This window comes from Anneissia japonica, unplaced genomic scaffold (genome assembly GCF_011630105.1).
Source record: "Anneissia japonica isolate Jap-2015-1 unplaced genomic scaffold, ASM1163010v1 scaffold287834_len5846547_cov211, whole genome shotgun sequence".
Taxonomy (NCBI): Eukaryota; Metazoa; Echinodermata; class Crinoidea; order Comatulida; family Comatulidae; genus Anneissia; species Anneissia japonica.
The window spans coordinates 3,225,074-3,236,314 of record NW_022704992.1 but is presented as its reverse complement, the minus strand read 5'-3'; the positions used below and the strand labels follow the sequence as shown (position 1 = coordinate 3,236,314).

The window sequence follows — 11,241 nt, the reverse complement described above, 5'->3', positions numbered from 1 at the left end:
TACTGTAATGTTATTTATCAATTTATCTTTCGCTTGTTTGTATTTTTCTATATATTTATATGTATTATAAGACATCCTGTAATTGGCTTCCGCTGTTGGATGATTTTTGAAATAAATAAATAAATAAAATATCTCAGCCTAACCGAACGACCGCATTGTGCGAGATGCGAAGTACAAAAAGTAATCTCATTAGAGAGGGCGCACTTTATTGACTGTATAAAGTATACATAAAAGCGAGAGTATTCCAGTGGATGCGATCTACAACCATTTGCCTAGTAACGATGAATTCGTCGAGAAAATGGTAATATTTTATGAGAAATAGTCTGTATTTCTCATTTTTTTTATTCTTTTGCGTAAAACTAAAATTCATGCCAATATTTTTCCATGATTTATTATAATTGAAGTAATGCAAATGCATATTTTCTAAAAAAAAGTCAATTTTTAGTGAAATTTTGCCGGGAATGGGGCTTTAAATAAGAGTAAATATGTTTAGTCGACGGTTTAGTCATCAGAAACATCAGGAAATTCAGGAATTCGTATTTGAGCCCATTACCCAAATTAAGCCACCATAATAATTAACTAGTTTTAAAATATTTATTTATATCATTTTGTTTACAATAACAATTTTAGAATATTTGCTTGTGCAAAACACGGTTTATTACTTCATTTCCATGTTAACTACCAAAATTTATATTACAATTGTTTCCAGTTTTTTTTTTTGTTGGCCAATAAAAAGTCACCACACATTTGAACAAGCGATCAGCTCATTTTCAAATAAAAAGAAATACTGGTATTTTCCGCAGGTGCTGGCTTAACCATGAAAATGGAGTTGTATGGACAATAGCTGCTCCAGTAGTCGTAATTCTTATGGTAGGTAGTAGAAGCATGAAGGTAAGGTAATACACCGATTAGCACTCACTGCAAATTTATGGGCACCATATTAATATTTTACTAATAATAGCGTTTGTACATGAATCTTCAACACATTTTTATATTTAGGCTTATGACGAATTGATGATTAAATGGTATTTTATTATTAATTGAAGGTTGTTGAAGAATATTTTATAAATATTATTTTTTTCAGATTAATAGATTCACTGATTGAATATACCTAGCATTTTTAACTTTTAAAATAAATTTTGATTGTACAATAATAACTAGCATAAGTATACCCGTGTTGAATGAGTCAGGAAAGATGGCGATCATGTATATTGTTGAATGGGGAAGTTGAGGAGGCAATCATTGTGGATGTTATGGTTACCATGTCATTATTTTTCTGAAGGACGTTTTTGTAGTTAATGTTTTGAGTGTCTTTGCAGCACACTGTAGTCCTTGTGAGGAATTATTGTGCAGTGCGATCAAGGGTGGATCCAGAATGTTTAATTTTTCAAAGGGGGGGGGGGGGGGGGGACACAACAGTTTCAGAATAATTGAATAAGCGAATAGCATATATATTGCATTGAAATTTAAAAAAAAAATTAGTGGCAAAACGGGGCAGGAGCCGTTCACAGTGACGTCCCTTTCCCCTAGGCTACTGGATCTTCCACTGCTGCTTTGGGCTACCCTCTCTTGTAAGTGAAAGTACAGAAATATACAGCAGGCCTTGCCTAGTTGGGCATGAGAGAAGTGTTTCTCTTGAATTAATGTAGATGCATGTATTGTAAGGCATATCCGACTGACATTCAAAAGAACCCGTAAACATTGTCCTGACGTGTTTACGTAAATTCAAATTGATTGGTACGTGGAGCTAGCTTGACCCTATCTATCTTAATGCACTCTAAATCGACCCGGATTCGAGAGATAGAGGATAGGCCCTAGGTATGCTAACTACACCTGAGCCTAGGCCCATAGGTCTAGGCCTATCTGTGATCGACATCATAGGCTAGGGTAGGCCGCGCCTAAGCTAGAGCCAGGCCTGGGCCAGAGCCTAAGGCTGTGTGCCTATTCTATAGGCCTGTGTAGGGCTAGCCGGTATGGTTAGGCCGAGGTTATATCATGGCTTGTGCCCAGGTGTATCTTTATTTTTACCTGATCGACTTCTAAAACATGCCATTTATTGCTGATGTTTTGTGCCATAAAACTACAATATATCCAGTATAATGCAATGGTTAGGCCTACTCCAAAGAGGTACGGATACATGCTTGTCGTCACCCATTTTGTTGACGACGAACGTGAGAAGTACTACACTGTACTGTACTGGGCGGGTGACGTAATGAAGCTGCGAAACATTGGGCGTATTCGATTGTATCATTTCGTTGACTACGAATTTTCGTTGAGTATTATTTTCATTCAACTACTGTAGTTTATAAAATAATAGACTTCGTTGACAACGAAAATTAACTTAAACCAGAGTGCGTTAATCAGCGTTAAATTATTCACGTGACCAAAACAAACATGGCCGATTGGTGAGTTTAGAAACAACATTTGTGTTAATAAAATTTAGATTAAATTTCAGAAAATAAAATATTATAATATTTACCCACAAGTCAAAAAATAAATGCGACCAACAGAATTCAAAAACTGGATGAAAATATTTTTTTTTTTACTAAAAACTCATACTGCCACAAGCTGAAGCAATCTTGATTACACAGCATGCAGCCATTTTGTTTTGTCGAGGATTTACAAGTTTTCTATTCGGACTCGTCATCTTCGTTTAAGTAGGATTTTACCGCTGCGCAGGTGGGCGTGGTTTAACGAAGAACGACCAGTCGAATACGGCCATAGACTGGTTCTTTTACGGCCTGACTCGATCATTTTTAGACCTAAGGATTGCAGTACAGAATAGATGTGATTAATTGTATTTACCTGACGTAAGAACTTGCGAAACATGGCGAAACAGGTACTGATTTTCGGTGGTTTTGGGGGTTTTTTTAAGTTGTTATCCAATATCCAGCCTTAAAAAGTAGCGAAATGTGCATGGTCGTGACATAGAAGCCCGAGTGTATGAAATATGAGCACATTCCTGTCAGCGGTTTCAGAGGGGATAGGGGAAGTTACGCGGTGACAATTAGCAGAATTAATATATAGATAATAATAATATAGAAATGTATAGCACATTTAAATGATGCAAGGCATTTAGATATGTGGACTCGATCAATGACTTCCTCCCCAAAGGCAGGGGTGGCGCCAGGATTTGCCCGACGGAGGGTGGAAATGCCCTCGGAGAAGGTGTCAGATTTCCCCCGACGAAAGCAATGTGGGCGTGGTCGAGCTTCGATTAAAAGGTTTCGAATGTGGTCCAGGAGGCGTAGCCCCCGAAAATTTTAAAAATTTAGGGGTTTCAAGGGCTTAATTAATCGATTTTAGAGTCTACTTATATGTAGGCCCAAAGGTCCTTTCATGACGTGTCTGTGCTACCTAGTAAGCCAGCACCAGCAACTCTCGCATCTACCACAGGGGCTGTCTCAAAGTGCCAAATTCTTTTTTAAATGTTTAAGATGACTTATTGATACTTTTGTGCAACTATTTGATAACATGTATTGTTTTCATATTTATATCTGTGTAAATTTTATATCGTTGTGTGTAGGTGTTGTTTTTTGTTAACAGAGAAATAAGCCATTTCGTAGTCTGTCTGAACTGCGCATGTTCGTATCCAATGTTATTCAACATAAACCTGTTGTGTGTATATGTGGTGTATGTTTGTTAATGTCAATTGATCTTGATATGGGCTTGCGCAGTTCAGACTACGTAATAACTTATTTGTTTGTTATATTTGTCTCTTGTCGAAAGATTGAGATGATAAATGTGTGCACGAAGCGCATGGAGGGAGACCTTAGCATTTAAATGTAAAAACACTGACATTATTATAAAAATAATAGGGAAAATTAATAGGTCCATGCTAACAACATGCATGATATTTATTGATATAAAAACTTCTTGTTTAGATAAACAGCATAATTATGGTGTTGGTCGTCCGTGTGATGTGGTAGCGAACACGAACACATGACGCTGCTAACCCCAACTTCAAAAGACTCAAGTAAGATATTATTTATTAGGCCTTTAAATGTAAAATGTAGTTTTGTACGATTGAAAGTTATTTCAAAATTAATATCAATTACATTGGTGAGATCAGTTTGGATTATAGTTTCTTATATCCTAATTTAATTAAGGGAACTTCACATTCATCATCATCCTCGTATTGCCCCTGAATTTTATTATTCTTTGTGTATCGCTTAAGTATCCAGATATCATTTTAATGTATTAGTCCTTGTGATTTATCTCAAATGAATCCCCTTCGTCGTTTTGTCCTTGATCAATTTTGGGTAAATTTTGTTTTGTATGATCGTACAGAGTTTCCGCCAGAGGTGCCCTGATCTTGCTCCCCTTGCTTGGCTTAACCTGGATACTAGGCTTATTTACAATAGTCAGTAGCGCTGCTATAATGCAATACATGTTTGTATGCTGCAATAGTCTACAGGGAGCCTTCATCTTCATCAACTTCTGTATAGTCGATAAAGAGGTAAGAGGGTTACGCTGCTAAAAAAAACTTCATCGGGTTTTACAGTAAATAGATTGTGAGACGACGAGGCAATAATGATGATGACGGCGATAATAATATGATGGTGGTGGTGATGATAATGATGTTGATAATGATGTTGATAATAATGATGATAATGAAGATGATGAGCTGATGATTATGATAGAGATGGACGAGGATAATGATGAGGATAAAGATGATGATGCTGCTGATGATAATGATGGTGATGGGCAGGATAGTGATGAATGTCGATGGTATGATGATCATGATATGATGATGATGACATTTCTTTTACAATTGTATCAAATACTTCTTTATATAAAACTATATTTTTTATATAATTTGTTCTTTAAAATATAGGTTCGTACGACTCTCGTTGGTTTCTTCAGAAAGTACGTTATGAAGTCAAAGATAAACACAACAAACAGCAGCGTTATCACAACTTCATCATCGAATAACGAAACTCAACCAACGACTTCACACACTTAGATTCCAGCTTAAAAGAAAACGAAATATGAAGTTCTGCTGGATGTGGCGCGCAAGGAATGGAAAATATTTTAGTACATTAAGTGATAATAGGCATAATAACTAAATATATATACATAAAATATTAGTGTCCACGTAGCTTACTCCCATTCCTATCCGATAGGCCCACGATTTCGCTTATGCCAGCCTTTTGTTCGAATCTATACTTATAAGTAGTTGACGGTAATGTAACATGTGTAATCTCTATGCCTATATATCTTGCGTCACAAAATAGGCCTAGATGTTTTATTAGTTATTGTTGATAGTTTTATTTATTTATTTATATTCACATAATTTGTACAAAGTGATTGTACAAAGCATTATGGTTTTTCTTTTCTTGCACAGCTGCTGTCGTCATTGTATTGACTATTTTGTAAATTAGGAAAAATATCTGTTTTGTTGAACAAATTAGTTGCTATCCTTAGCAACGGGTTTTAACAGCAACTGCTTCGGTCACTATCTTCAAACCTAATGAACCCTTGGTTGAATTGGGTCATTCACGCTTCGGTGAATGAGCAGCTAATTTTTTCAACAAAACAGGTAATTTTCCTACGATTCTTAAGGAACCAGATAAAAGTTTTTGAGAATTAGGTAAATATTTTTCACATTGCATTTGAAGGTCTATTTTGTATCTTGTATCATGTCGTCAATGAAAGATCTGTTTTCTATGTGATGCGTATCCAGGATTTTGCTGAGGCAAGGGTGGTAGGGGTTGTGGATACACAGAGCACGAATCGATGAACGGGAGGGTTCAAGATTCTAGATTCAATTTATTCGCCAATCAAACTTAACAACTGACCAATCAGAACAGTGCTGGGAATACGCGCGTGTCCAACAAGCCACTTGTTTTCCAAAAAACATAGGACCTTAGCAACAATATCCAAGGGGCGGGGCTTAGCGGAAAGGTTCATTACAGCACACACATTAAATTTGTGTTCCTGAGTAAGAAACCAGATAAATATTGTAAATCAGACAAGGATGTCCCCTGTATTCTGACGGTCCAAGTGCCATATCCAATGTTTATTTGTTTCATCCAATGCCTATATACATTAAATAATTCCACGCCCTTACCGCCACTGACAGGATTGATACAAACGTTCTGAAGATTGGAACAAAATTAGGGGGGGGGAGGGGGGGGGGGGGCGCTTAGAGGGAGGGGATCCTGCTGGGATCGAGGAGGCGGAGCTCAGGCATTTTTGATAATTTTAGGTCTTATAGTTAATCGATTTCTAAAGATGCATATACGGTTTTCAGTGGCGGATCTAGAAATTTGAAGAGGGGCCAGGGAGGGATTTTCACAGATGGAGGAAATACCACCTTAGCCCCACCATGGTTGAGGCTGAGGAGAGAAAATTTATGACCATGGCACCTTCAAAATGGCCAGAAAGTGCACTCTCATACAATTTGAATATCATTTTCTTTTTTCCCAATTTTTTTTTTGTTTTTTTTTTAGAGGGAACTAGATTCAGCTGGGCTTCTTGAATCCCCCACTGTTAGTGGCGGACTTATGAATTTGATATAGAGGGGGGCAAGGGAAGGAAAAGTAAGGAAATGTATGATTATGGCACCTCTATATGGCAGGAGATGGGGGTGGGGGAGGGGTTGGCGCTTTGTGGAACCCTGCTGCTGGGATTGAGGTTGTGGAGGTAAGGCATTTTTGATAATTTGAAGACATATTTAATCGATTTCTGAAGATGCGTACGGTTTTAGTGGCGGATCTAGGATTTGATGATAGGCCAGGGAGGGACTTCATAGATAAAGGAAATACCACTATCAGTGGCGGATTAAGGAATTTGATATAGAGGGGTGGGGGGAGGGGGAATGGAATGATTTTACCGATTGAGAGCAATACAGAAGAAAGCTACTGGGACAGTTGGGACAGTCCCACACAATTTTTGTAATGGGTCTAAGTTATGCAATTTTATGCCTAAAATGAGTATTAAAAAAATGGGTACAGATTTCTATTATTTAACTTTAAATGGGTAAAATTTTAAGAAAATGGGTCTAGATGTTTTTTATATTGTCCCGGAATGTTGGCATTCATTGAAAGTTGATAACACCGCAGCCCCACCATGGTTAGGGCTGACGTAAGAAAATTCATGATTATGGCACCTCTAGATGGCCGGAGATGGCACTCTCAAACTTAAATTTGAATATAAATTTTTTTTCTTTTTAAAAATAAGTTTGACATGTTTGGGGAGGGGGTAGTGATTTTTTTTCATCTCGGAAATGTGAACCTTTGGTAATTTGTGGGAGGGGATGTGCGCACCCGTCGCACCCCCACATGCACCTGCGTACGGTCATGTAATGTAGGCTATGTCTAAACTGAGGGAAAAGCATGTCTTTTATTAATGGTTTAAAAGCAATGTAGGACTATACATTTATCAATAACGAATTTTCATTTGTATTTATAACAGGATAACGGCCTATTTTATCATAGTAGTTTCATACATGATACTGTATATTGAAATATATTCATACAGGGAGAAAACTAATGCAGTATAGTAATGCACTGGGGTGGATTTACACTTGGCGCCTCATAAGAGCGAGCCTTCGTATGGGGCGCCACCTGGGTCGTGTTTGTCGTATTTTGAATTTTTCGTGATATTTCATTTTAAATTTGCCGTGAATTTTTTTTTTAATGCCGTGGTTTTTCGAAGTATTGTGTTTGCTGTTACTCTAATGAACACCGTAAGTTTTAGATTTTTCTTGATAATTATAATGATAATAATAACGATAATCATAAATGCCTAAGGTATAACTATATGTAAAAAGGCCTATGTGTAAAAAAAAAGAACTCAATCAGATGGAATCATTGATATTAAAATTCATAATGGAAAGAGGCTATAGATCGTGATGTAAATAATTAATGGAATTACATGATTACAAAAGTTTTTTATGGTATCCATGGTTATGATCGTGCTTGCTATCTATTAAATTTAACTATTATTTTTTAATAAGACACATTAGGCTGATATACGTGAACATTTCCACTTCTGAACTTGATGCGAACGGTTTTTGACAAATTTACGGTTTCATTAGTAATTTCAAATGATGTTAGTGCTGTACATCTTTGGCATAGGGTTGGGGGTTTTTTGCCATTCGGTTGCAGTAATGAACAAGGTAAGAGCGACGAATACTAGGAACAACTGGGACTACTACTACTAAGTAGTAGTAGTAATAATAAAGAATAAAATAATAATAAATGATAATAACGGTAAATCATGCTAAACCTCCCTGTTATTATTATTATTATTATTATTATTATTATTATTATTATTATTATTATCGTTATTATTATTATTATTATTTTATTTTTATTATTATCGTTATTATTATTATTATTATTGTCGTTGTCGCTGTCGTCGTTGTTTGGGGTATTACAATATTACTAAAATCATCGTCCTACTAAAACTATTAGTATAAGCCTATTGAATAGAGCACTGTGTACACAAAACATCGTCTTATGCTGTGTATTATTTTATATATTCTTACCATCATTTATTATTTAAAAATAATTGCATTAAAGTCACGGTGTATTGTAATGTATTCTTTATTTGAAGAGAACATTTTTCGTTGGGTCTGCCAAAACCATATGCTACATATTTCGTTGAATGTTTTATTCCAAGTCTTTAGAATGAATTACTGTCTGCCGTAAAACTATCATTATGATGCCTATTCACTAAAGCACTGGTACACAAAACACCATCTTTGTTGTGCTATTTTAATGTCACTGTATATTCATAAAACCATCCATTTTTGGTGTAATAGATCCCAATTAAATACCGGCACTAAATGTGTTCTTTAAATTTCTCTTTTAGAAGAAAATTATGAAATAATACTTTAAATGGTTGGAATGAATGTGCGGTTACTGCATGATGTTAATTATTCTTAATATAGGATTTCTTTGAAATCCAAACATCAATTCCTGTACTTGTTAAGCAACTTTCCATTAAAATATTACATCACCACTAACATTGTTACTCAATATACACAAAACATCATCTTATGATGTGCATTGGCTAGTATTTCTATGTTTAAGCCCCATAACAAAATTTATTATAGAAATAATGGCATTAACATCACTATTTATTTTATAGTGGTCTTTAATTGGAGGGAAAGTGTTCATTTTTGTCCACCAAAACCATTATTTTTGTTAGGTGAAACTTTTAATAATTTTTGGTATTGTATCATTTATTATTTAAAAATAATTGCATTAAAGTCACGGTGTATTGTAATGTATTCTTTATTTGAAGAGAACATTTTTCGTTGGGTCTGCCAAAACCATATGCTACATATTTCGTTGAATGTTTTATTCCAAGTCTTTAGAATGAATTACTGTCTGCCGTAAAACTATCATTATGATGCCTATTCACTAAAGCACTGGTACACAAAACACCATCTTTGTTGTGCTATTTTAATGTCACTGTATATTCATAAAACCATCCATTTTTGGTGTAATAGATACCAATTAAATACCGCCACTAAATGTGTTCGTTAAATTTCTCTTTTAGAAGGAAATTAAGAAATAATACTTTAAATGTTTGGAATGAATTTGCGGTTACTGCATGATGTTAATTATTCTTAATATAGGATTTCTTTGAAATCCAAACATCAATTCCTGTACTTGTTAAGCAACTTTTCATTAAAATATTACATCACCACTAACATTGTTACTCAATATACACAAAACATCATCTTATGATGTGCATTGGCTAGTATTTCTATGTTTAAGCCGCATAACAAAATTTATTATAGAAAAAATGGCATTAACATCACTATTATTTTATAGTGGTCTTTAATTGGAGGGAAAGTGTTCATTTTTGTCCGCCAAAACCATTATTTTTGTTAGGTGAAACTTTTGGTAATTTTTGGTATTGTACATTATGCGCTATATAAATTGACAATTATTATTACACTATTATTATTATTATTATTATTATTATTATGGTCTTTTGTCTCTAAAGTGGGAGTCTTTAATTGGAGGAACAGCTAATGGTAAAAAAAATAGGAATTCAAACGGGGCCACAGAAAAGCAGTCTTTAATTGGAAGTGGTCTTAAATCGGAGGGGTCTTTAATTGGAGGGAGACCTGTACAATTTTTGGGTTAAAACGTGTAAAATTTAATTTTTTTTGTGGTCAAATTTAACAATTCAGCATAGCAACAGCCCATTCCGTGTGTGAGCCAAGGCCTGGTGATGAAAATTCACCAGTTTTCGAGAAAGCATCGGATAGAAATTTTTAGCTTAAAATCATAAATAAAACATGTATTTTTAAATTTAGCACAAAAAGTCATAAAAATAAGATTTTTGGTAAATTTTGGGTCACAAAAATAATGTGACATCATACTCTTTATTTGATAGATAATTTTACTATGATACCAAATATAACCAAATTTAATCTTCCAGTGATGGACTAGCTTAAAAATACGATTTTTGGCTAAAAACATGTAAATTTTTCAATTTTTTAGTCAAATTTGGCACTTAAATCCAAATTCCGCGTGGCAGCAGCCCATTCCGTGTGAGCCAAATGCTGTTGATGCGGATTCACCTTGTTGCCAGCTTGTAACAAATGATGCCTACGAACAAATTTTGAGCACTCTCAATCTTGATTGCGCTCGCTTACCCTCTAGTAACGTATGTGAACTTTGCGATTAGTTTCGATAAAAAGGAACAATAGGAACACTAAATCGGTTGCGCGTTGCATGTTATCTCGCTCAATTTTTTCTTTACGACGGAAGCGCCTAAGTGCCATCCTACTTGACGACTTGTCAAGATTAATTATCTTGTCAAGTCGACATAATATACATAACATGTCGACATGCACAGATAAGTTTTCCTGCCATGTCGACTTATCAACTTTTAAAAGTTGCCATAGTGAGATACATTATCTTGCCAAGTTGACTTCCATAAAAGCACATGTCGTCATGGCGATATAGATTATCTTGCCAAGTCGACATAGTAAAAATTGTCGTGTTCATGTCGTCATGGCAACATAAATTATTTTGCCAAGTTGACTTCCAAAAAAGCACGTCGCCATGGCGAGATAGAATATCTTGCCAAGTTGATTTTGATGTAGGCTGCCGGCACCTTGACCTCTGACGATTAGTGCCAACAAAATTTCACAAAAACGTGATGCAAATAATGACAAAATGATTATTTTTGTTTATTTTCGGTAAATATTTCAGCCGCTCCAAATTTCTTTCCTACTCTTCTTTCTTCCAATGCATCTTCAATATT

At 35.2% G+C, this 11,241-nt stretch overlaps 1 protein-coding gene across 1 annotated transcript in view; it reads left to right on the top strand.

Annotated features, from left to right (window-relative positions):
• The window catches only part of LOC117104996, a 16,774-nt gene extending 11,801 nt beyond the window's left edge, over positions 1–4,973 (top strand). The window contains exons 10-11 of the mRNA XM_033245976.1: positions 4,291–4,459; positions 4,838–4,973. Coding sequence (XP_033101867.1) covers positions 4,291–4,459; positions 4,838–4,966 — 298 coding nt within the window. The 3' untranslated portion in view covers positions 4,967–4,973. The remainder of the gene's footprint in view (positions 1–4,290; positions 4,460–4,837) is intronic.
• The last annotated feature ends 6,268 nt before the right edge of the window (positions 4,974–11,241 follow it).